The sequence below is a fragment of the Petaurus breviceps genome, unplaced genomic scaffold (genome assembly GCF_028583685.1).
Source record: "Petaurus breviceps papuanus isolate PSGF00001 unplaced genomic scaffold, PetGlider_PUasm1.0 551, whole genome shotgun sequence".
Classification (NCBI taxonomy): Eukaryota; Metazoa; Chordata; class Mammalia; order Diprotodontia; family Petauridae; genus Petaurus; species Petaurus breviceps.
The window spans coordinates 41,919,463-41,946,721 of record NW_027186372.1 but is presented as its reverse complement, the minus strand read 5'-3'; the positions used below and the strand labels follow the sequence as shown (position 1 = coordinate 41,946,721).

At 40.8% G+C, this 27,259-nt stretch overlaps 1 protein-coding gene across 1 annotated transcript in view; it reads left to right on the top strand.

Annotated features, from left to right (window-relative positions):
* Window positions 1–27,259, top strand: part of ARHGAP26 (Rho GTPase activating protein 26) — a 517,847-nt gene that overhangs the window by 415,030 nt on the left and 75,558 nt on the right. Inside the window, exon 18 of the mRNA XM_069102296.1 lies at window positions 13,911–14,064. Coding sequence (XP_068958397.1) covers window positions 13,911–14,064 — 154 coding nt within the window. The remainder of the gene's footprint in view (window positions 1–13,910; window positions 14,065–27,259) is intronic.

The window sequence follows — 27,259 nt, the reverse complement described above, 5'->3', positions numbered from 1 at the left end:
GTGTGTGTGTGTGTGTGTGTGTGTGTGTGTGTGTGTGTGTGTGTGTGTGTGTGTGTGTGTGTATTTACATTTGATTATAAACTGAAGGCAGGAACTGACTTTTGCCTTTTTTTGTATTCTCAGTTCTTAGCACAAGGCCTGACACTTAGTAGATGCTTAATAAAGGTTTATGGATTATTGATTGTAGAGAGCCAAGGAATCTGGACATTATGCTTTATACAGGTAACAGGGAGCTTGAGAAGGTTTTTTAGTGGGGTACAGAGCTTTGTTTTAGTAAGATCAAGCCAGGAGAGGTCTAGAAGATAGAACAGAAGGGAGTAGACTAAAAGTATGAACTGCCTGTAATGAGAAGTGAAGTTACTAATACGAAAGGGGAAAGTTTAGTTTCAGTTTGTAGTAGGCCTTGAAGGCCAAGCTGAACATTTATTTGTTTTGATAGGTAACAGAAATCTCTGTAGGTTCTCAAACAGTGACAGTGAAGAAGCCTCAGCTCTTTTCTTTAGACACTTTACATACCCAGAGGAAAAATGATCTGACCCAGCTTCTACAAGCTAAAGTGGAGACACAGTCTGACTGAGCGGAATGCCTGCTTCTGGAATAGAGCAGTGCCATCACAATGTTCCTAACTCCCAGCTCCTTCCTAGATCTGGTATTCACTGCTGAAGCACACGTGCTCACACATACCCCCATGGAGGCAGCACAAGTCCCTACACAGAGCACTGGTAGAGAACCTCCATATCCCCATGAACAAGTCATTTTACTTCTTTGGTCCTCAGTTTCCTCACTTGTAAAACAAATGAGAGTTGAATTATGTTTTCTCTGTGGTATTTTTTATCTGTTCTGTGTTCCTTGCATACATGGATGCGTGTGTGTACACACATTCTCACACTCACACACACCTTTAAAATTTGATGCTCCCAAGGCTGTTTTCCTCTTTTATGATCTCAAAACAGATGGAATGATGTTTTCAGTCTGAGCCTCCAGATGAGGAGAAGCAGAGGAGATTATTGTCTAATCTGTAGCTTTCCCTAAACATTATACTCAGCAATCAGGATGCTGTGGGTCCCATTCTTGTCAGCTCTATCCCAAGTCACTGAGTAATTTGCCTCATTCTCTAATGGAAACATTTTTCACTGAATTCTTTCTCTCTGCTAAGAAAAATAACATTATGGGCATATTGAGGAGAGATAGGAAAATCAGTCAAGTCACTGAAGAAAATCAGAGAAAGTCTTGACTGATTGATTTAATTTTCTACTAAGTAAAGATATCGGTCTATAAACAGGCCAAACTGCATCCTAAGTCTGCTTTTGTCAAAAGATCAGAAGCAGCATAATATGGTGTAAAGAAACCTCAATATGGAGTCAGAGGGCCCAATTTTTCTTTCTTTTTTTTTTTTTTTTTTTGGAGGGGGAAAGGGAAGGCAATTGGGGTTAAGTAACTTGCCCAAGGTTACACAACTAATTAGTGTATCAAGTGTGTGAGATCAGATCTGAACTCTGGTCCTCCTGACTCCAGGGTCGGTGCTCTATTCACTGAACCACCTAGCTGCCACAGGGCCCAAATTTTAATATGAGTTTTGCATCTTGCTATTTCTGAGGCCTCAGGCAAGTCACTTTTCCTAAATTCAGTTTTCTCATCAATAAAATGAATAGGTTACATTAAATTAGGGAGTCAGTTAACTTGGATGAGAAAACCATGAACATATTTATTTTCACTAATTGAAATCTATCGTTTCTTTCAGTTAAGAATTAAAAAAAATATTATAGAGAATTCATTCATAGGTTTCACCAGACTGTCATTAGAAGTCCATGAGACCAAGGAATGAATGAATGAATGAATGAATGAATAAAGGTGAAGCCATAGATTAGATAATCACTAAGGCCCTTCTCTTTATCTCCTGATTCCATGATTCTGCCACCCATAGTAAACCCAGAATGGGCAAGCATGAATGCAGATCCACCTTAGTACTGATTGTAATGTGGGCAGGTGCTGTTTGCAATAAGCAAAAGGCCAGAAAGTAAGAGTTTCCCAGCTTTTTGATGCCAAGCTTCCCATGCACTTGGGTGTTTCCCAGAAAGGGTAAACTTAGAGATTGTTGTGCATTCATCATTTTTTTTTATTGCAAAATTCATTAAACTACTGTGTTGTTATCATCACATCTTGTTGGGATGATATATTACAGGCCTCATTGCAAAACTTAACAAGAGAGAAAAAGCACACCTCTCCCCACCGGGGTTCATGAGAGCCTCTGGGTGTTTGCTTCTGTTTTTCTGCTGCCTGCCTTGCTATCTATACAAGCTACTTGCTGCCACTTTCCTTTCAGATTTGACGTTGCTCTGTGAGATGGCTAATAAAGATCATTGGCTTTTGGTTTATTGTCTCAGACTTTCTGGATTGAGCCCAGCTGTCACTGTGAAAATCGATCCTGAATCAGAAATCTACATTAAAATCTATCAGGCCCTTTTCCTCCCCCTCCACCTTCAAGTGATGCTGAAAATCTTATTTCTTTCTAGTCTTCAATCACTGTTCAAGCATTCATTCAGACATGTACAGACCTGTCAAGACATTTGGATTTGGCTTGGCTGTGCATGTAACTTCTTTCCCTAGCTCTATTTGAGAGAGAAATCTCCTGTAGTATTTGAAGGGGGAGACCATTAGAGGGAGTGGGAGACACTTGGCAAGTATGGAAAATTAGGGAGCTCCTGGATTCCCATGGCAACCACCTGAACGAATACAGTGTCACCAAAATTATTCTATATTTGTCTTCATTTAGTAGCAGTGAATTGCTTGTGGATGCATGTTTTTTTCCACTTCTGTTTTATGTGAAGAATACCCTTGTCAGAAAGTGGGTGGAGGCACATGGGATGAGGCAGTTTCAGAAAGATGCACATACTGCCTTTTGCCCCCTTTATTAATTCGTGGGTTACAAGGCAGATCCATTGATTGTCCTTGTTGTAAACACTTCAAAGTGTCATAGTGGGTAGAGCACTGGACTGGAGGCAAGAAGAGGTGAATTCAGATCTCACTTCACTTACCTGTGAGCTATGCAAACTCTGAACAGTCCTCAGTGTCCTCATCTGTAAAATGGGAATATTAATAGCACCTCCATCACAGGACTGTTTTGTGGATCAAATGAAATAATATATGTAAAGCAGTTTGCAAACCTTAAAGCACTATAAATAAATCTTTATTGATATTAATATACTCATTATTATTAGAGATAGGGATACAGATAGGAACCAGGCTTGTGATTTCATTAGTATAGGGAACTCCAGAGTGAGGAAATTCCCTCTACAAATTCAGGGCAGTACATTACTGTAACTTACAGACTTGGAGAACTTCCCAGAGCTCTGTGAGGCTGTGACTTGTCCAGGGGTCACACAGCTAGTATGTGTGTCAGAGATGAGACATGAATTCAGCTCTTCCTGGCTCCAGGCTCTCTATCCATTATGTGCTATGTCTATTGTAATTTTTTTTTCTTCTTATAGCTAGGGTTGCTGAAAAATGACCTTTGCAGAGCATAGTTTATAAGCATCAAATTAGAATTATTTTGATAACCTGTGCCTGTATCTTATTTCAGTCCTTTTGCTACTCTTCAGTGGGTGCCAGGAATGTGTGAGGAGCTCTTACTAGCTCCCTAAAGTTGGTTCTGGAGATTTACCTGACTAGGACACCATGCAGAACGGCCCTGCCTCCTGGAAGTTGACGTTCTGAGCTAGCAGAGCACATATCCAAGGTGTCACACTAACTGGCCATGTCACATATACATGGAGTATCCTTACAGACGTCCCAAAGTACTTCAGAAAGCTGTGGGTTGTGGTTTTGCTATGTTTTGTTCCTCTCCCTCCTTCCCCATATTCCTTCTCCAAAGTAGATTACTGCTCCTCTGTGTGCCTTAGTGGACAGATTTAGGAGCTACTGGAATCAAATAATCAGCAGACATTTATTAACGATCTCCTGTGTGCCCGACACTGAGCTAGGTGCTAGGAATATAGAAGCAGAAAGGAAAAGATTCTCTGCGGTCAGGATGTTTACAAGGAGGGACAAAATGTACATGTATAGTAGATATAGAATAGATAAAAGATGATTCAGAGGAGAAGGAACTAGCAGCTGGGGCAGAGGGGGAGCAGGGGGCGCAGGGCTTGGAGGGATTGGAAAAGGCTTTATGTAGAATGGGGGTGTTCACTGGCTGAACCTTGGCTAAAGCTAAAGAGACTGACAGATCCACATGGGAGGGGACTGCATTCCAGCAGTGGGAGGCAGGCAGTGCTAATGCACTGAGACTGGAGATGGGAAGGGTTATGTGTGAGGAACATTATGAAGGCCAGTTTGGCTGTACTGGAGCGGCATGGAAATAAATGTAACACCATGTAATGCTGTGTAATGAGGCAGGACAAATTCATCACCTTTTGACCACTCTTCTGGTGATGAGCATCACCCAGCTCAGGGGAATTCCTTCTCAGGTAACAGACGTGCAGCCTGTCACTGTGTCAGTAATCAAAACCTCTCCATGCTAGTAGGAATTGCTAAAGCTTACAGCCACTGGGGTAGCCGTGAAGAGCCTGGGTCCCTCCCAGCGTGGTGAGGTGATGAGCATACCCTTTTCAGGGAGTTGGCTCTGACTTTTTCTTTTTTCTCTTATTTTCCTATTTCTGGGTTTGTGTTTACTGCAGGTGACATGAAGGGAGAGAGATGTTGGGAAGAGGCAGGCATCTGCCTCCATGATGGATCTAGGACTGTACTTCCTTGTTGATCTTCTGCTGCTTTAACACCCTTTAGTCCTCTCTGTGATCTCATCAGTTCACCCTTCAGTTAAAATGTTTTTATAATACCCAGGAGCCGGGGTGGCCAGGTAGCACAGCAAGTAAGAGCACCGGCCCCAGTGTCGGGATGACCTGGGGATTGAATCCGGGCTCAGACACTTAGCACCCATCCAGAAACACCTGGCCGTATAACCTTGAGCAAGTTATTTAACCCCAATTGCTTAAAAAAAAAAAAAACCATTAGCCCAAAATTTTTTTTTCCTCTAGTTACTAGCTTTTCACCCAACCCTTCCCACACAGCCTGATGCCAGCCAGTGTCAGAGTTAGAATGAGTCATCAGTAGTCTTAACAAGTCTGGCATGGTACTGTGAACCCAATAGCAAGGGTAGGGTTTTTGTTGTTTGGGTTTTGTTTTAGGGGGTTTTTTTGAGGGGGAGGGAGGTGAAGGATATGGGGAGGTCAGGTTAACATTTTTTGATGGTTTCTAAATCTGTTTCCGGTCCTTTACCTGTGTGTACATGCAGATTTGCCTTCCTGACCAGGATTTTGCTGCTTTATATCAGCAACTTTCCTCAATAAGTTTTTTCACCTGATTTTTCTTGTTTTAGAAATTATTATGTCTGACCTATTGAGTTTTTTTGTTTATTTGTTTGTTTTCTCCCTGGGGTGGTTTGACCTAACTATCAAAATGCTTGATTTGGCATCACTTTTCTTCTCTCCCTGGATGTTGTAGTAAATTCACTGCCTCCCCAATTGTACTCCAATAAGAATTTTAGTATTTTTTAGCATTTGTTTAGTTCAGTAAATAGTAAGAGTGTATTATGCATAAGACAAAAGACAGTGGTGTAGTGGATAGAAAGTTGGCCCTGGAGTCAGAAAACCTGGGTTGGAATTCCTGCTCCTACTAGCTGTGTGATTAGAGGTAAATCATTCAATCTCCCAGTACCCTCAGACCACTCTTTAAGACTGTTTGAGGTCTTTGTATAGGAGCTATCTGATAGGAGTTTGCAAATGGGGAATGTATCTCATGGATGAACTCAGACCTCCACCCAATACCAACCCAAAATATACAACATTCAGGACCACCTCACTTCAAATCTTTCCCTTAGTAATTCTGAAGCTAAGTCTCTTAAATTCCAAGTCATTTTTAGCAGGCTCTTTCTACTCCCAGTTTTCTGGGAGGTTTGCAAGTCATTCACCATACATAGAGTGAGGGTTGGCCATTATTTCATTGGCTGGAAAACAATAAACTCTTGCCATGAATTCTTTGCTGTCTTCTTCTTGTACACAGATCTCCTTCCGTTCTAGGTACATTGTATTATGCTTCATGTTTGTAGTTTGACTTATAGAACAGCAAAAAAAAAAAGCTAAGCAATTCTTTTTTAAATTATTAAAACTAAGCAGACATGAAACCACAGACTTTTAAGCTCTGCTGGGATTCTGAGCAATACCTGTTTTGTTCTGATTTTCCTAACCCTGAGAGGGGTAGTCTGTGTGCTCATTTTTCTTTCTTTTCGCTGAGAAGCAGGGTGGCAGAATGGATAAGAGAGTCAGCCTAGATACTGATTATGTGACTTAGAGCAGACCACTTAACCTCTCTCATTGTCTTAGGCATTTCTCTGAAGAGTACAGATTTCAGAGACAGTGATGAACTGTTTTGCAGTGGTAGAGATAATTTCTTCGTCTAGGAGTTCCTCACCAATGAAATCACAGGGCCATAACTTATCCTTTTCCCTATTTGATTTCTTTCAGATGTATCTTATGCTGCCAATTAAGTCTTCCTTTCTGCAACTTTTATATCAATATCACACATGTTTCCAAAAAGTTGTATGTAAATTATATTTTTATATAATTTGTTCTAGGAAAACTCATTAATAAGCCAGTATTAGTAATTGATTATTTATTAAGTATCTGTCACATGTCAGGCAGTGTATATAAAGAAAAGACAGGCCCTACTTTCAAGTCTAATGGGGGAGACAAAATAAAGATTATTGTATACTAAAAAGGTAGATTAGATGTAATTAATTAAGGAAGACCAGGAAAGGCTTCTTGCAGAAGATGGGATTTGAGTTGAGACTTGAAGAAAGCCAGAGAAATCAAGAGATGGAAGATGACTTGGGTTGTACCAGACAGCCAGTGTGGCCACAGCCTTCAGAAGCAAAAACCTGCCAGGGACCACAACCCCATTGCATCAGTACTGCAAAGCTCTGACCTGATGCCAGGGCAGACACCCCATAGCACCAGCAAGTCAGAGATGTGGGAATTGTGCAGCACTCCACAAAGCCTGAGGGAAAGAGCATTGTATCCAACTGGGGCCTACCCTGACCACTCAGAAGTAACAGTGCAGACACCTGGGCTATTGAATTGTGGTGTGGGAAGAGATCAGCCCCCAAAGAAACTACAGTCACAGAGGATAGAGTCAGAAAGTGAATAGGAGAAAATGAGGGGGGAGGAAGGAAAGACAGAAATTACCAAACATCTCAGTAAGAAAAATCCTCAAACATAAGCAGATAAATCAGCAGGGAAAATAGTAACAACAGAAGGAATATGGATATCAGATCTAGTAAGTGAGTTAAAGCATCTATGAATAAATACTACCCCCTCTCACCTACCTCATAAAGTAAAAATGATCCAGTACTTGATAAGATTCCTTGTGGAATTTAAGAACATAGAACCATAATCCATGATTATTGAGTGGTTCAAAAGAGAAATGTGAATTATGTTTTATTTTTATAGCATTTTTTCTAACTACATGTAAAGACAATTTTTAACATTAATTTTTTTATAAAATTTTGAGTTCCAAATTTTCTCCCTCCTCTACGCCAACTCTGAAACAGTAGGCAATTTGATATAGGTTATATATGTGCAATCGTAAAATATGTGTTCATATTAGTCATGTTGTGAAAGAAGAAACAGAACAAAAGGAAAAAAAACATGAAAGAAAAGTGAAACTAGTATGCTTCAATCTGTATTGAGACTCCATCAGTTCTTTGTCTGGATGTGGAATAGCATTTTCTATCTTGTGTCTTCTGGAATTTTCTTGGATCATTGTTTTGATGAGAAGAGCTAACTCACTTAGCTTTGCATCACTTCATGTAAGTCTTTCCAGGTTTGAGAAGTGTGAGTTATGTAAGCTGGATTTATGTCTTGCATAGCAAAAATAATGGGTGAAATAGAACTTGAATTTGTAATACTAAGCTTTACCAAAGGAACAAAAGAGATTGAGAATGCTTATACATCAAAGAAGAGAAGCCCCCCCCCCCCCAAAAAAAAACAACTAACATTGGAAAGAAATATGCTCACTATGCAAGCAAAAATATATAGATCTTGAAGACAGAATGCTCAGAAACAACCTAAGGACCATAGGTGTCCCAGAAGAATACAATAGGACAAAAACCCATAACACCATAATGAAGGAAATAATAGATCTGCTCAGAAATTCTGATCATACAAAATGGAATTCTGGTGGAATTCTAAGGGAAAGAACTCACAGATCATCTCCAGAAAAAAACCTAAGGCTGCAAACTCCAAGAAATATAGTGATTAAATTAATCATTTTAAAAACAACAAACCATCAAGAGAAAGACCTTCAAATACAAGGAAAAGGACATTTGAAAAACACAAGAATCCACTAGAAAAAGGTGGAAAGAATGGAATAATGTATTCTAAAGAGCACTGGAAAGCCGTATGAATCCCAGGGTGACCTACCTTGAAGTTTTAGCTTAGGCATACATGTTTTTGAAAAATTGAATATTCACTAAGAAAGTCCATTTAAAACATTTTTAGAAAGAAAATCAGAACGGAAGAGATTGTTTGCTTCTCAGACACTCCAAACAAAGGAAATGTAGGAGTGAATAAATGCAACAACCAAGGACAGTGAAAGCAGAGGGACCAGTAAGAAACTTCTTAAATGTACATACACACAGAGACAAGAGTGAAGGTAGAAATCTGGTAGTGGTAACAGTAAAGAGTCAGGCATAGGGCATTATGAACAGAGCCTAGCAATACCCTGCCTACGGGTAAATCTTTGTGGGGTTTTTTTGTTTGTTGGGTTTGTTTTGTTTTGGTGGGACTACATTAAGACAGGGGAGGTACATGAAAGGGGAGAGGGGAGGAGGGGGGTTAGAGAGAAATGTGTGATGTGCCAGTATCAAATCATGGAATAGCAATAGGAGAAAGTAATCCCTGTGGTGTCAGAGAAGCACCTACAGGGGAATGGGTGAAGAGAGGAGGAGGGTAGAAGGACTAAAAGGGGGGAGAAAGGAAGGAGGCCTTGTTATGGTGTGGTGAGAGGGGGTTCCACTGTTGAATAGCTTCTGTGGGTGAAGAGAGATGGCCTGTGAAGGGAGGTGGGGACCTTTTACTGGGTATGGCCTATGACACTTCCTGCCTCAGGAGAGAGAGAATCGAAACTGCTGAGGGTAATTGGCACTTTGTGGGAGGAGGAGAACATGGCCTTAGGGAGGAGATTTTTAAAACTCCTCGAACTATAGTTAATAAAACTGATATTTTCCCTCCTACCACTACCCTAATAAGAAGCCCAAAATGTCTTTGTTCTCCTCCAACAAAATGCCAACTTCATACTCAGTTTATCTTTTTTTAGACCTAGTTCTGCTTCTTTAGGGGTATTTTATTGCATCAGTTTGACCAGTTCATGCAAAAGGAAAATTTTACTCAGACTGATTCATACTGATAAGTGGCACATTCATTCTCTCTATGAACCCCTAATTATATAACTTTAGAGTTGTTTGCCCTCTACAGTAGCAACATCCCATATTGTATTATAAATGACCCCCATTACTCCTCCCACATCTTGACTTAACATAACTTTTGTGGTTTCTATTCCGTTATTGATTCTCCTTTCTGGTACTTAGACTCCTAAATGAGTGCTTGCTGCATATTTCTAAATTTCAGGATTTTACTTAATGTAAGGGTTGATTAAACCTCTAGGGTAAAAACGTTGGGTTTTCCCAAACATAAACTTTTTGACCTTCTTATAAGCTTCTTTAGGAAAAGGTCTGCTTCATTTTTGTATTTGTATCCATCCTTGTACCTAGTGTATGTTTAATGTTTGGTGAATTGAATTAGTTGGTAGTCCTGTGGTTCTTAAGGGGCTTTTTCTGGGGTTTTGTCCAGATCCTAAGGAGGGGGGCGTGGAGAAAGATCCCTCTCTCCTTTGGTAGTAGAAAATACTACAGTGATATTTCACTGTGAAGTGAGGGCAGAGGTAATATGGCTTTAGATTCGGAGTATAGAAAACCTGGGGCCATTTCCAGTCATCCCGATCTATATCTTGCCTTTGGACCCAGATGACTCCTAAGGAGAAAGTGAGGCTACTGAGTTTTGCACAGCCCTCCCCCATTTAAATCCAATTCACTTTTGAGTCATGGAATTACCCTCATGATATCATCGTCTACTTCAAGAAAGGACAAACAACCTGAGAGTAGTCTGAGCTGCCTGTGGAAGACTCATCTGGCCACTTGCAGTGGGGCAGCAAAAGTCCTTCCTTCTTCCCTTCCCTTCCCTTCCCTTCCCTCCCCCTCCCTCCTCTCCTTTCCTCTCCACTTCCCTCCTCTCTCTTCCCCTCTCTTTACCTTTCCTCCTTCCTCTTTCTCTATCCATATTCGGTATCATACCCTTACCTGCAGCTCCACCCAAAGAAATGTAAATTCTGCTGGCTGACACCTAGCAAGATATCTTGGGGTTTACTGGCTAGATTTCTTTCTTAAAGATCTTGCCTTAAACCCAATTCACTCTGGCTTTCATTGATTGGCCAACAATAGGTCCCAGCCCAAGCCCCACTTAGTGGTCATTGTTTGGACCTTGATGGCTCCTAGTGAAGGTAAATAGTAATTGTTTCTGTTTTGTCCAGAAATCCTCAGGGTTTTTCCCTCCCAGATTGTGGGGTTTCGTTTTGCTTTGTTTTTTGTTTTTGTTTTAAGGTAAAAGAAACCATTCTTTGGCTCTTTTCTTAACTAGCCTTCATCACCAAATGGGTGATCATCAAATAGCCTCAGACAAAGTGAGAACTCTGAAAGACCTTAGCTGAAAAAGGCCCTGGTGCATCAGGGCCATCTCCAGTCCTCCTGATCTATATTACCACTGGACCCAGATGGCTCTGGAGGAGAAAGTGAAGCTGATGACTTTGAGCAGCTCTGCCTCACTTAAATCCAATTCACTTGCAAATTATGGCATCCTTTTCCTGACATCCTGATCTTCTTTTGAGAAGGACAAACTGCCACAACAAGGGGAAACCTATAAAAGAGGCATAAGAAGTACCTCCCAATGTTGTGAATCTTTTCTTTCTTTCTTTTTTTAATTTTAAATTAATTTATTTATTTACTTTTAGTTTACAACATTCAGTTCCACAGTCCCTTGAGTTTCAAATTTTCTCCCCCTCCCTCTCCTCCCAATCATGGTGATATGCATTCAAATATAGGATCTACAGATATCTTAACACTAATCATTAGTCGGGTTGTAAAGAAAGATTATAACCAATGGAATGCTTAGTGGGAAAGAGGAAACAAAACCAAGAAAAAGAAACAGAGCAAGTAGTTTGTTTCTTTTTTTTTCTTTTTGGAGGGCAACTGGGGTTAAGTGACTCACCCAAGGTCACACGGCTAGTAAGTGTTAAGCGTCTGAAGCTAGATTTGAACTCAGGTCCTCCTGACTTCAGGGCCAGTGCTCTACTCACTGCACCACCTAGCCACCCCCAAAGTAGTTTGTTTCAATCTACATTCAGACTCTGCAGCTCTTTCTCTGGATGTGGTTATCTCCATCATGAGTCTTTTGTAGTTGTCTTATAACCTTACGTTGCTGAAAGGAGCCCAGTCTATTGAAGTTAGTAGTCACACATATGTTGTGTCTGTGATTGTGTACAGATTTCTCCTGATTCTGCTCTCCTCACTCAGCATCCATTTATATAAGTCTCTCTAGGTTATAATGAAGTCCGTCTGCTCCTCATTTCTTATAGCACAGCAGTAATCCATTACATTCATATACAACAACGTGTTCAGCCATTCCCCAATTGATGGGCATCCCCTTGATTTCTAATTCTTTGCCACCACAAAAATAGCTGCTATAGGGGTGGCTAGGTCCCGCAGTGAGTAAAGCACTGGCCCTGGAGTCAGGAGACCCGAGTTCGGTTCCAGTCTCAGACACTTAACACCCACACAAAAAAACTAGCCATGTAACCTTGGGCAAGTTACTTAACCCCAATTGCTCTCCAAAAGACAAAAAAAAAAAAAAAAGCTGCTATAAATATTTTTGTACATATGGGTCCTTCTCCCACTTCTCTAAACTCTTTGGGATATAACCCTAGGAGTGCTATTGCTGGGTCAAAGGGTATGCACTTATTTATAGCCCTTTGGGCATAGTTCCAGATTGCTCTCCAGAATGGTTGGATCAGTTCACAACTCCATCAACAATGCATTAGTGTTCCAATTTTTCCACATCCTCTCCAGCATTTATCATTTTCCTGTTTTGTTATCTTAGCCAATCTGGCCAGTGAGATGTGGTCCAGTGTTGTGAATCTTAAATAAGGTAACATAAAATCCTTCACAGACTTCAGGGTGCTATGTAAAATATGATTATTATTATTAGTAATAATTAGTAAAGTTATTTTTTTCAGGAATTTTTTTTTAAATGGACATGACTTCTGTAAGTGTCTTAGCATACTCATCCTGGAATCTTTCCCACTTTCATTGAAAAATAACGAAGTTCAAAAAACATGGGCGTGAGTCTACGATAGAAGCAGCTATTGACTTCATTGCTTCCTTTCTAAATGACATTGTGCCCTTGCATATGATTTTAGGGATAGAACAGGACTCTCTGAAGGATTAACAAAACTGTTCCATGAGAAATAATACTCTGCTAGGCCGGATTTGGTGTAAGGCATTTTCCTGACTAATAAGATCATTACCAGAAAGTTAAATGAATCTGAATTTTCCAAGTGAAGAGTGATTCACCGTGTCTCTATCCATCTGTTTCTGTGCCTCTCTCTGTCTCTCATTTTTTAAAACTGGGCCTCCCTATTGAAGCTGCCCTTAGAACTCCTGAGCTCAAGGGATCCATCAGTCTTAGCTTCAGCCTGCCTAGTAGCAAGAAGTAGAGGTTTATGCCATCGTGCCTGATCGTGTCTCACTCTCGGGCAATCATGTTTTTAAATTATTTTCTCAGTTTTCAGAAGATACAAAGAAAATCTAGATGAGCATGGCCTAATGGAAAGGGAGCTGTCCTAGCAGTCAGTGACACCTGTGACTGTGTGACTTTGTGGAAGCTACTTCATGTCTCTGTGCCTCAGTTAATCCTCTCAGTCTAGGCTAGAAGAGAGTTAGTTGATGAAATCGTAGGCCCCGACAAAAACAGTGAAGTCCTCCATAAGCTGTATTGAAGTCTATAAACTCAGGCATTTTCCCTGGAGGTCCCTTTTACAGACCGGTAGACTTCTCAGGACTCCAGCTCATTTAATACATTCAGATACCTCTGTAGCAAATGGCAGTTTACTTTTCCAAGTTATTATGAGTCAAAATTAAATGTAGAGATGTAGAGAGAATTTGGAAGGGAGGAGTGCTGGGGGGAAGGAATTGGATGCCCAGTGGTGAGATATAATTAAACTTCAGGCAACAGGTGCCCAAGGGGATAGGTAAAGCAGGTAACCATTGCAGGTATAATGCACATAGAAGGGAACAGTACTCTACATGTTACCTGAGCAGGGCAGAACAGCTGGACTAGAAAGGTAGGTGAAATTGTGAATAGAGTAGTGGTCTCGGGGTTGGAAAGACCTGAGGTTCAAATCTGGTTTCCTTCACGGAACTGCCAGAGGAGTTACACACACACACACACACACACACACACACACACACACACACTCTCTCTCTCTCTCTCTCTCTCTCTCTCTCTCTCTCTCTGTCTCTCTGTCTCTGTCTCTCTCTCTCTCTCAGAGGATTTGCTTAGATTCACACAGTTTCATTTCTTTTTTTACCTTTTCTCCCTTATCTCTAACATTTAACTAAGTATATTCAGTTTTTAGATTGTATGAGAAGAACCGGCAGAGCCCCCTCAGATCCTGCCGCTCATTTTTTGTGTATTCTAAAATGGTTTGTCTTAACACAGTAAACTAACTGTGAGTTTGTACCATCCTTGCAGAAGAACAAAGAAACAGCCTCATCAACTCCAGTATGGAATCTGTTGTCTCTTCAAATGCCAACAGTATCCTCAACTCCAACAGCCCTCTGCAGCCCAGTGTGAACTCAAGTGATCCTGAGCTGGAAGTGATGAAACCCACGAGGCCCAGTTCACTGTAAGTATGGTGCTCACCAATTGATATCCCCCCAGTCTCTTACTCTGCCACCCTGCCCCGCCAGACTTATCTGTGTTGGGGTTGCTTGTCTCATGAAACAACTTAAAATTTTGTCTTGGAGCAGCCTGGTGGCCTTTACCACCATCATTTTCGATTCTTAAAGCTTGCATTTGTATTCTCAACATGCTGCTTCTTGCCACCAATGATGTTTTATTTACTAGTCTTGCACGAACAGGAGTCCTGCAGAGAAGCCTCTAAGGATGGCTACAATCAGCCCGGGCTTCTGGGCAAAGAAGATGATTTCTTTCTAGTGTTATGAGACTGCAGTGAGTGCAGCAGTTCTATGGCTGTAACCAAGTATATCCCCCTTGCTTCATGTTGTTTCATCTTCCTGTCTTGTCAACCCCACCCCTAAATTGCCACATTAGGAAATTTCAGAGCCATCCTGTGTCCAGTCCCGAAGAAGGAACCTCAAGTGGTCATTTTACCCTCCACCTCCTCAGGCCTCAAGATACCTGAGGTCTCACACCAGTGGCTTGGCTATCAAAGAGGAAATGCCTCCCTGCTCAGGTCCTAGGGAGTTTGTGTGCCCACAGAGAAGGCAGCCAGTGTCAGGACTGGCTCAGATGTCCCATGGAGACCACACAGCTCCATGCAACTTGGGCCAGAACACTCTTCCCACCCCCTTTGTGGGCCTCACCCCACATTTTCTCAGCCTTCCCCTGTGGACCACTCCACAAATCATGTCCCCAGGAGTAGAGCAAATGTACTCTCAGATGACAGGCTAGGGAAAACTTGAATTCACTCTACTCCCCTAACCTTGGTGAGAACGTAGCGAAGTTCAGACACAATAATGCTAAGTTGCTTCAGAGAATTCTACTCACAGAACATAAGGTGTCCTGGGGAAATGAATGAGGGAGGAGAAATATAAATCCATAGCATGGTGATGGGTCTGTAATGCATAAAATTCACCTCAAAACATCCACCTCGTGGGAAGCACTGTGAGGGATGGTGATTGTTAGGGGAAAAGTGACTAAGAGATGCACTCAGAGGGACCATCATGATGCAAATGCATTTATCACTTAATCCAAATTAATTCCAAGAGACAAAAAAATCAGAATTTTATTTTGTAGCAACTCTGGGTCCTCCCTCTAGTTTCTGTCAATGAAGCATCTTCATTCTTAGCTTGAGAAGATTTTAACATGGCAAATCATGTACAGATATTCCTTGACTAATGGGTAGAATGGAGTTCCTTCGATTCAGCCTCATCCACCCCTAGACAGTGAGGCTCTGTCATTTCTCCACAGCCAGAATTTTTGTAAGTAACTCAGGATTGTGTGTGTGTGTGTGTGTGTGTGTGTGTGTGTGTGTGTGAGTGTGAGAGCGCCTCTCGGGTATGTTCTTCACACTTGGTTCTTCTAGCCCTGCATGGTACACAAGTGGCTCTGAGGCATTTCTCTTGTTTTCTTTCTTTTGTTTAATCCTTTGTGCCTAGCCATTGATAGTGTTTTATTGCTCAGTTAGAAGTTGAATTCCCCAGCCATTTTGCCTAATATCCTGATTTGGTCCAGTCAATACCAACTAATAGACTTTAATCTTTGCCTGTGGTCGCAGACAGCAGCGAGCCCTCTGAGTGCTCTGTTGAGTACAGTGTGTACAAAGAGGAAGCATTACTAGCTTGGTGGAGGACAGGGACAGAGGTTTTAAAACATTTCTGAAGGTTTTTATTGTGGATGAATGGGAAGGGAATTCTGGGTTTGGTGTGTTACTCCATGCAGCTTGCATTTCATAAAACACAAGGGGGTGGAGGGGAGTGGTTTGGCTTTCTTTGTGTTTTCCAGCTCCATTTTTCCTTAGACCACACTGTTCTAACCACATAGGAGTCTCCATTGCTGCATGCTAGCCGGGGAAGGGATATCCCCACCAGGCTTCAGTGGGCAAACCATTCTTACCTACCTAACACAAAATGTCAAGACCTGCTTGTCACAAGTGTATCCAACTCTGACCTTCAGAGTCAGGAAACCTGGGTTCAGATCTTGTTTCTGATACCAGCTCTACGACAATAGCAACCTATTTCAACCTCAGTTGCCTCATCTATGAAATGAGGGTGATAATATCTGTCCTTTCTGTCTCACAGGGGTGTGTGTGTCTGTCTCAGATGAGACAAAGTATGCAATGTGTTACCCACTGTAATTATTACCTGGTGAAGGGCATAGCTGAGAGTGAGCACCATTTGTTTGCTTTGTCAGAGACTGAGAAGGACTTGGAAGAATTTATTTCTCCCTAATCTGATAGCATCCAAATCCAGTACAATCCAATCTAACAAGCATTTATTAGGCACCATTTTGGGGCAAGGTACTCTTTTTGGTGCCAGGACTACAAAGACCAAAGAAAAACTCTCTCTGCCTTTGTTGGGCTTATATATTCACTAAATTAAATCAAGTAAAATCTTGAGATCTGGATGCCAAAGGAATGATAATCCCAGTCATTGTTCTCTTTCAAGTCTCAAGACCAGCATGGAAGTCTAAGCTTTGATCTCAGTTACTCTCACATAAGGGTAATATCACAACTTCTTCCATTGGTAATTATGAAGCCCAGCTCCCAGTGAGGGATACAGTATTTCATTCTGAATGGTGATGAGACCAGCACAAGTATCTATCCCTCATTTGTCCTCACTCTTCTCTAACTGTGACTTACTGAGGAGGCAATACATTAGCACTTGGGAGAAATAAAGCCTTCTGAGAAGTGTAACTTAGTAAGGCATAAGCAACATATACAACATATTATTTTGGATACTGTGTTCATGTATACTCATTTTCATTTGTATATTTTACGTGAAACTGCATGGAAATTTTTGTATATAGATGTAACTGTCCCTCTTGACCTCTTGGTTTCAACTCTTGTTCTAGAGACTTATGTTAGCTACTCTCATTATTCCTGTTTAAATGTTCTATTAACAGAAATAAAATTAACCAAATAGCTCACATTTATATAGCACAACACATTTTACAAAGCACTTTTTTTGTTTTAAAGCAATCGGGGTTAAGTAACTTGCTCAAGGTTACATGGCCAGTTATTTCTGGGTGTGGTGCTGAGTATCTGAGCCCGGATTTGGTCCAGGTCATCCCGACACTGGAGCCGACACTCTTACTTGCTGAGCCACCTGGCCGCCCCTAAGCAATTGGGGTTAAGTAACTTGCTCAAGGTTACATGGCCAGGTGTTTCTGGGTGTGGTGCGAAGTGTCTGAGCCCAGGATTCAATCTCTAGGTCTTCTCAACACTGGAGCTGGTGCTCTTACTCGCTGTGCTACCTGGCCGCCCCTAAAGCACTTTCTTTATGATAACTCAGTATACTAAGCAAAATATGATTACCTCATCTTTTCAGATGAGGAAACTGAGGGTCAGACAATGTAAGTGATTTGCCTAGGGTTTAGTTAAGTATTAGTTCTGGGACTTGAACTGAGGTCTTCGGACTCCAAGACTAGTTCTCTCTTTTACCCTGTATTACCTTCACATTAATACCTCCAAAATGTAGTCAGCCATTCAAATAAAGAAAGTTCAAAAGAACTCCTAACCTGCTTGACTGTTTTCTCTACAAGAGAGACAGTAAAGTTAATTGATCATGAAAAGAAGTAGAAGAGGATTTTATGGAAAATGGGATCTCTACATCTCTTTCCTTTTGCCTTCTTCCACCAGAGAAAGAAGGTCACTGCAGGGCCTGGGGAGACCAGTTGGGCACCAGTGGACACCCAGGGATTATAAAAGAAAAATCTCATTTGCCCTCCATCAGGGCTTAGGTACCTCAGGCACATGGGGGAATGGCTTTTTCCACGACAGCAGGAAGCCTTTCTAATATCCTGAAGGTGATCTTGTTCCTGTGGCTTGGATTGTCTTAGCACTAAATTAAGTGTGAAAGGTAAAGATGGGTTTCAATTGAGGGCTTTGCTAGAAAGGTGCTGTCAGAGGCTCAACAAGCTCCTTAGAAGTATTGGTAGGTGAATAACAATCCAGATGCCATTTGGAGAATTTAAAGATATTGTAGAGTCAAGTATTGATCTGAAATTGAAGTCATCTAGTCATCACTGCACTCCTGTTGTATGCCCAGAATAGGCTATGTCACAGAAGGTCTGGGTGCAATTCCAGCTAGCAGCGTGACCTGAGGCAAGTTAGTTAGCTTCTCTGAAACTCAGTTTTTTCATCTTTAAAATGGGTTTCACCATACCACTTACCTCAGGGTTGTTGAGAGTAACAAAATGAGATAATACATGTAAAGTATTTTGCAAAGCTTAAAACATGGAATAAATATGAGCTTTTGTTATAATTTATTTTTCTTCTCCAGAGGAGACCAGAGATATATGGGAGCAGCTAGGTGGTACAGTGGGTAGGGGCACTGAGCCTAAAGTTAGGAAAAACTGAATTCAGCTCTGACCTCAAGCTCTTAACTAACAGCATAACCCTGAGCAAGGCACTTTACTTTTGTTTGCCCCGGTGGGGATAATAATAGCACCTATCTCCCAGGGATGTTGTGAGGATTAAATGGGGTATATGGGATAATAATGCTAAATAATTTAAATTCATTATTAATAATTTAATTGATTAATAAAATTAATCAATTAAATCATATGAAAAATAATCAATGGGATGATGAAAAAAAGCACTTAGCAGAGTGCCTGGCACATTGTAAGGGCTATAGAAATGTTAGTTGCTTTCATCATCATTATTATTAAAATGATTACAATTGTAATTAAAATTATTATTATTGCAAAATGCTTAGCACAATGTCTGTCACATGGTACATACTATAGAAATGTTAGCTTCTATCATCATTGTCACCATCGTTATTATTATAATTGTACAATGCTTAACACGGTGCCAGGCACGTAGTAAGCGCTATGGAAATGTTATCTCCATCCTTTTTATCATCGTTATTATTATCATTATATTCTTCGTACCATGCCTGGCACATAATAAGTGCTATATATTGGCTGCCATTATTGTCCTTATTATTATATGGCATGGTGATTGCTTTCAAAGAGCTGACAGTATTGATGGAAAGACAAGGTATATTTGCATGAAACCGGTGAAAATCAGTACAAGCAGCCTTAAGTACTAAGTAGGATGGTGCAAAGTGTGAATGTTCGAGAATTCAGAGAAACCAGAGATCCTTGTTGACTGGGATATTTTGGTTCCGTGAGACTCGCTACCTATTTGGCCTTAGGAAACCTGAGTGCCTTTGTGGATACTTCTTCAGTCTTCAGTTTCCTCTCCCAGATGAGGGGTTAGAGACTAGAGGATATCTCAAGTGTCTTCTGGTTCTGAATGCTTAGAAACCTGAGTGGCTGTGGATGAGGTGATCTAGGGTTTGGTGGATCTGAGTTGAATCAGAGCGCAGCCCAGATAGGATAGGACCTGCAGTTGGAGCAAATACATGGAAGTGGGAATGAGTCTGACATGTGGTGGGCAGGAAATGGGTAGAGGTTTGATAAAGGATAAGGGAGATGGAGAGTTGCTTTATGATTTCAAAATCTCCTTTTTAAAGCAAACATCTCATAACTCGGTCTCTGAAACATTAAGAAACAAACAAGAATTCATTGCTGATAACTGAGATAAAATGGAAGATGACCCAAAGCTTGGTACCAAAAGCAGGTGAAAATCCCTTAATCCTAATGCCAGTGCTGACCAGCTTAGACGTTCCCTCTCTGTGCCCACTAAACCCTTTTTTTTTTCTTTTTAGAGGAGGAAGGCAGGGCAATTGGGGTTAAGTGACTTGCCCAAAGTCACACAGCTAGTAAGTGTGAAGTGTCTGAGGTCAGATTTGAACTCAGGTTCTCCTGACTCCAGGGCTGGTACTCTGTTCACTCACCACCTAGCTACCCCTAACCCTTTCTCCAAGTGGAAGAAGTGATGCCAGTGTACCTCCACACTCCAGGTTGTGTCTTTGTGCTTGCTTGCTTGCTATGAAGATGAAAATAATTTTATGATATAGTTCATATAGTTTATGTATATGATTCATATAGATTATGTATATATATATATAGCTGTTATAAACAGCTCTTTTTGTAATAGCAAAAAATTAGAAGATAAGAAACTGTCCATCATTTGGGAAATGGCTGAACAAATGATGGTGTGTGGATGTGCTGGAATACCATTGTGCTGTAATAAATAAGAGGGATGATTTCAGAGAAATCTGAGAAGACTTGCATGAAATGATGATGCATGCAGAGAAAAGTAAGAAAAACTAGAACAGTCTTTGTAATAACAGTGTTGTGTTATATAGAGAAACAACTTTGAAAGACCTGAGATACCTGATTTGATGCAGTGACAAACCAGGTGACTAATAGAATATGCTGAAAAATGTGACATGTTTTTAGGTATGGCTTATGCAGGCATTTGTTTTGTTTTATTATGCATATCTGTTACAAGGGTTTGTTTGATTTTTCTTCTTTTTTCCCAGTGGGGGTATGGTGGTGGGAGGAAGAGAAAATAAAATTTTTGTTAATTAAAAAATTTTAAAACATAATTATATTACATATTTCTACAATTTCTTAAGAATTGTCATCAAGCTCCTGGCCCTCCCTTTTAGATACCAGTTAGAATTGGAAAGGAGTTTAGAGGCCAAATAGTCTAGCCTCCTCATTCTTCCTCAGATGAGGAAACTGAGGCCTAGAGAGGTTAACAATTTGCCATATGTACAGACCACAAGATAAGATAGATCTTTTTTTACCCGAAGAGTATGATTTCATAACATGATATTGCACACTGCCCCACCCCCCTCAGATCATCATGGGATTGGCTATCAGTATATCCCCAGGTTCTAGTCTTGGACTCATTACTAGCTAAGTATATAATCTTGGACCAGTTGTGTCATCTTTTGGAGCTTTGCTTGCCTTCTCTTTTAAAAGGACATGATTTGACCAGATCATTGCTGAATTCAGTAGGGAGCCAAAGATATTTTTTTCTGAAGGAATATCTGAATTATGCCCTCTTTCCTCACACTCCAAAATGACTTTGTTTTTACAATGTAGCTTGTGTTTAGTTATATGTATACACCTTGTTTCCTCTCAATAAAATGTAAACTCCTTGAGGGTAAGGACTGTTTTGTCTCTCTGTCTCCTAGAATAGCTTTTGACATAAATGCTTGTTGAGTTGAATGTCAAATGAATGAATTGGCAAGGGAAAGAACCCCCGTGCTCAGAGACACAGGCTTTTAGTGATTCTATCCCAGTCACCACTCCAAGAACTGACTGCCCCACAAACAACAGTAATCATCCTTTTTCTCCCAGCCCTTCTTATCCCCCACCCCCACACCCCAAACACACACAGAGAGGCATTCTCAAGTCATTTCTAGTGACCTAACTGGTTGGCCTGCCAAATTCCTGAAGGGCCTGCCAAAGCCAAACGTCCCCTCACATCTTACTGGCCAGTGAGCTGTTGCAGAATAGCCTCGGGAATTTAGTGGATAAACAAGACTTGATTCAAGTAAAAATTGTTTCTGTTTTTGGAACTCTCCTGGCTCCTTCGAAGACTTAATTTGACTTCTCTCCGATTAAACCTCTGGAGAATTAATTGCCTGGAGAAATCTACATAAAACTTGATGAAGTCTGAGGTCTCCTTTGTCACCTGGTCCTTTCAAAGTCTCAGTAGGAAATTTTGTTTAAAAAGCCAACAGCCTTTCTCGTGCTGTGATTTAGTTTGGCTTTACCAGGATCTTCACATTTTTGGGGTGGCGTGCTGAGGCTTTATTTTTCTCTTTGAAGACAAATCAGGTTACATGTATAGTTGGGACACATCATCTTGGGCTTCATTTTCCTCATCTGCAAAATGAGGGAATTGGACTAAATGACCTCCAAAGCCCCTTCTACCTTTAAATCTATGTTCCTGTGATCTTAGTCCTAGTCTCTAACCAGCATGTGGGAATTCTTCTTTTTCTTCTCTTAATGATTAAAGGAATCCTAAGGGAGCATCTTTCAAGACCTTTAGGATACCTGGGCCTATCACAGTAGGCACTTCATAAAATTCTTTATATAAAAGCAGTATCCATACAATGAGATCCTTCAGGTGGTACTGAATCAGAGATCAAAACAAGGGACTTTCTCATCTTTTAGAACGAGAAGCCTGGCATTCTGTTGTTTGGCTTAGTTGTGTTAGGAAAGAAAATGTGAAGGTATCGAATCAGAGAGCAGTCCTTTAAAAAGATTTGAGCACACACACACTCACACACACACCTTCCCTCTACCTTTGCACTCTGCTGAATTTGTTTTAGCTTTCTTTTTTAATATTTCCTATGAGAGATAGCTTACTGATGGTAGGGAAGACTATATCAGGGAAAGACCTACTGCCCTGGAGCCTGTGTGTACAAAAACTAGCCTGACACTATCATTCATAGGCTTATAGGATTAGAACTGAGAGTTGAAAGGAACCTGGGAGGTCATCTAGCCCAAACCATTTATTTTACAGATGAGGAAACCTAGGCTCTTAGGTATTAATGAACTTGCCCAAGGTAAAGATCACAGGTTGAAGGGGTGGCTGAGTGGCAAAGTTGAACAGAGAACCTGCCCTGGAGTTAGGAGGACCTGAGTTCAAATCCAGCCTCAGACACTTGACACAATTACTAGCCGTGTGACTTTGGGCAAGTCACTTAACCCCAATTGCCCTCCAAAAAGCAAAAAAAAAAAAAAAAGGTCACAGGTTGTGTGAGCTAGACTTTGAACCCAGGGTCCTCTGACTCCAGATACCACTGCACTACACTGGACAATAAATCAAGAAGGTAGGACCTCCCAGCTCTCATCATTTATGCTTACTTACAGTACAGCATGATAACAGTTTTGAAATCAATAAATAAGTGCCACATTAATTTTTGTTCTAAATTTTATTTCAGTGCTAAACTCCACACTGGGATGTCCCACTCTTCCATGCCTCTGTAGCAAGTCAACTCATATAAGAAGCTTACTTGCTTATAAATATAAATGAAGGGATTGTTGCCCTGAGGGGAAGGGTTGGGGGACTCTAGGTAGAAGTGAAAATCTCGGTCAGTTCCCCACAGCTCCCCAGTGCTGAGATTAAGCCACCACCCGAGGCAATTTTCAATAGCTCAGAGAGGACATAAGATAAAAATAGCTTCTCACCCTCTTGTGATTTCATTGCCAGGAAAGTTTATTTTTTTTACTCCTCTTTTCTAGTCTACTGCAGTCTTTGTTGCTAAATAGCAACCAGAAAGCATGAGGGGCAGAAGAAGAGGGAACCTCCAGAGTTGCTAGAACTGACTGACCTCGGGTCAGTCCACACACTCCTGCTTCCTCTTCCGCCTGTGTGTCAAAGAACTCTAAGCTAGACTCTAAAGGAGAGTACCCAAGATGTTTCTGCTTGTAGAAAGAAATGAATGATGAAACAGCAGTAAATAGACAAATATTGATTGAGAATGATAGTCCTGTCCCAACGTAGGTCTTTGAATGGCTGAGGCAGTGGTAGCCAGGTAACGCTTTTGTTCTGTCTTCATCTGTATTTCTGGCCACGCTGAGATTTAAGAGAGGAAAAAAATTTTCTCTCAACCTTGATCTTCTTCCTGAGACTTTCAAGATGGTAGTTTCTCAGAGCCTGACATATCTTAGCACTGGGAGAATCTCCTAACATATATAAGCAACTCAAGGAAATCAAGTTTTCAGTTTGGAAATACAGGCATTTTCGGTCACAGTCTTTCTCTGGTTTCTTTGACTTCCTCACTCCTACAGTCATTTCAGTCCTGTTCATTGACACTCACTCCGTGGCTTTGCACTTCTTTCCCAGACACCACCCCTGTTCCAAGCTACATGAGGCTCCCTGGTCCCCACAGACTTTTTGGGAGTTGCCTCAGCCCCAACTCCACCAAATAATTCTGAGCTGCCCTCACTCTGTCTTTGGAGAGTGTTGTTATTGTGAGAAATGGCCTTTTTTTTCTTTCTTTTCTTCCCCCTTGACTGGCTCTGAGTTAGTTTCCCCTCTTCCAGCCAAAGCCTCACTCACCAATCAGGAACTTGACAAGCTTTTCACTTGGTTAGGGCTCTGAATTCCTGCCTGATGACCAATCAGATCTTTATGTGTTTGCTTTTTAGTGGTTCTTTTTTTTTTTTAATGGAAAAACTGTTCTATTTGACCCACACACTTCATGAGTCAGCAGGGTTTCTTTCCCATGCCAGATGTCTGTCAGTAGAACTCAGTGGGAGAAAAAGATGGGAGATGAGGGTGTTTACAAATGAAGGTTCACTATTCAGCATAATGAAGATCCCACATGGAAAACAGGGTTCCTCCCCTTCCCCACTCTCCTTACGCATACCATTTAAAAAAAAAAAATCCTAATACTCTCAAGATGAGGAACGACGTGGCCTTCCTTGGAATCCAGTCCCACTTCAGACACGTCCTGGCTGTTTGGCCTCTCATGACTGACTGGATCAGAGAAGTCCAATCACATAACCCCATACAATTCTCTAGAAGGTACAGATGGATTGTCAGTCTGCATCAGTGGATTTCCATGATAGAGGCTGACAGGATTGTAAATTTAGAGTTAGAAGGAACTTTGAAGGACATTGCATCTAATTGCCCTCGCCCACCATTTTGCTGATGAGGAAATGGACACACAGACAAGTTAAATGACTTGCTCAGGGACACAACTAGCCTTCCTGATTCCTGGTCCAGTGCTCTATCCTCTGTATCATGCTGCCTCTCAGAGCAAAAAATACTGCAACACTCTAAAGCTTTTCTGTGACTATTTAAGTAACCTATACCTACATTTCAATTTAATAGACCACATGGAATGCAGAATATGTTCAAATACCTACCAACTATCAACAAAACCCCATTTCAAATGTATGAACCATATTTTGGGATGGGGGTGAAAACTCTTAATGATCTCAGATTATTTAATCCAAAGTTTAGGGGTATGGTTTTTTTCTTGAATTTTGTCTGTTTTACATACCATGACATTCTCAGCTTCATGATTATTTAAAATTCTAAAATGCCCTGTACTTTTGAGATCTGTCTAAAACATATATATGTTTTGAAGATGTTAAGTACTGAATGAGAATAAATGTATAATTCAGATAAATAAAGGTCCTGAAAAATTGTGGTAGAGTTAAAATGCCTCTAATCACTTTTTATAATCTCCTTGTTAGGAATTTACATGACCTTGGGCAAGTGACTTAACCTCCTAGGGCCTTTTCAGTCATCTGTAAAATGAGACAATTAGACTTAGATGATCTCTAGGATCTTTTCCAACTGTAAGATACTATGATCTGTGAAGAAAGCAGATGCTAATTTGTGTGGGAACAAATGTGGCTCCAAACAAAATTAGGGCTTCAGTTGAAGTCTGTCCTGGCATGGAGCCTTATAAGAACAGGCAGCATCAACTTCTTTTTAACTTCTTGATATTAAATTGATCTGCCAGGCATGGCATGGGATTTGAAGCTCATGGAATTAAAATTTCTGAAGCTCTCCCCATATCTAAAATATACTAATTTCCACTTAGCATTCCATTTCCTTCAAAGTTCAACTCAAATGCTCCTGATGCCTCCCCAAAATGATTTTGTATGTATGTGTGTGTGCATATCATCTGTCCCCCAGTAGAGTATAAAGTCCTTAAGGGTAGAAACTATTTCATTTTTGGCTTCATTTCTCCAGTACCTAACTTAAGGGCTGCCTGGTACATAGTAGGCTGTTAGTAAATCCTTGCTAATTAATTAATTTAGGCGAGGAGCAATCTCCTTCTGCATCTTGTTGCTATGGCTGTAACTGTTGTTTGTTGCAAGGGTGATGTCTTGACCTAAATTGGATTTAAGTGAACCACAACTGCCTTCAGAGCCATGGAAGTCCAATGGCAAGACAAAAGTCAAGATGACTGGCCATGGCCCAGGATGAATTGGGTGACCTTGGCCTTTCTAAATTAAAAGTCTCTCCCAGGTCTCACTTGTTTGAAGCAATGCCCACTCAATGAAAAAGGCTTGGTTAGGAATTGAGAGAGAAAATGGCCTAATTCACCATCACAGAAAGGAGAGGGGAAGACTCTCAAAGTTTCTGGCCAGAACTGCCTCATATACATATCAGCGGCATTCTTGATAACTCAGTTCAGTTCTTTAAGCCTTCATGAAGCTTCTACATAGTCTACCAGGTCTTGTGTTGGTGCTGGTGGTACAAATAGTAATTGAACATTTTCCTGGAAGATAAAACACACAATCTTAGAGGTAGATCTAGAAAGAAATCCTGAGTTCATCTAGTCTAACTCCCTCATTTTACCGAGATTGATCCAAAGTGATACAGGTAGTGCCAGAGTGGAATTTGAACTTGGAGTCGCCTGACTCCAGAGCCAACAGCCTAAATTTACACACATCCGCATGAGATGTATGCACAGTAAATATAAAGTACTTTGAGGAGGGAGAAAGTGCAAACAGTTGAGGATATCAGGAAGGGCCTCTTGTAGGAAATGATATCTTTTTTTCCCCTCAATTAAATGTAAAAGAAAAAATTTTTAATTTGAATTCCAAATTCTTTCCCCCTCCTTGAGAAGGCAAGCAGTTTGATAGAGATTATACATGTGAAGTCATGCAAAACATATTTCTATATTAACCTTGTTCCAAAAAACACAAGCCAGAAAAGAAAGTAAAAAAAAAAGTATGCTTCTATATGCATTCAGACTCCGTTCGATATGCATTCAGATATGCATTCACACTGCCTCTGGAGGTGGACAACATTTTTCATCATAACTAGGAAATAATATCAGAACTGAGCCTTGAAGGAAGCTGGGAATTAATTCCAAGAGACAGAGGTGAACAAGGAGGGTGAGTGAGAAGCCCATTTACAGGCTTTGAATTGGGAAACGGAACAGCTAATAGGATACTTATCTCTGTGCATGTTGTGTGTCCCATCAATAGAATGCAAACTCCTTGAGAACAGAGACTGTTTTATCTTCGTCTTCTATGATGCTCAAAGAAGGACTTGCCCTTCTACTTGTTTGTGTTCTCTGGGACCATTTGACTGGTACAGAGTTAGTATGGCCCAAATCAGAGCTGTGCTACCTATGTGGGCCTTTTAGTCTTGTTCCTGACAGCATCAGACTCCACTCATCTCACAGATGAAGGTTGTGTATGGATGCTTCAGTATCTAAAGGATACAGGATTTCATCAGTATGTTACTATTACTGATCCAAATAGCTCCTTCACACAATTAAAGG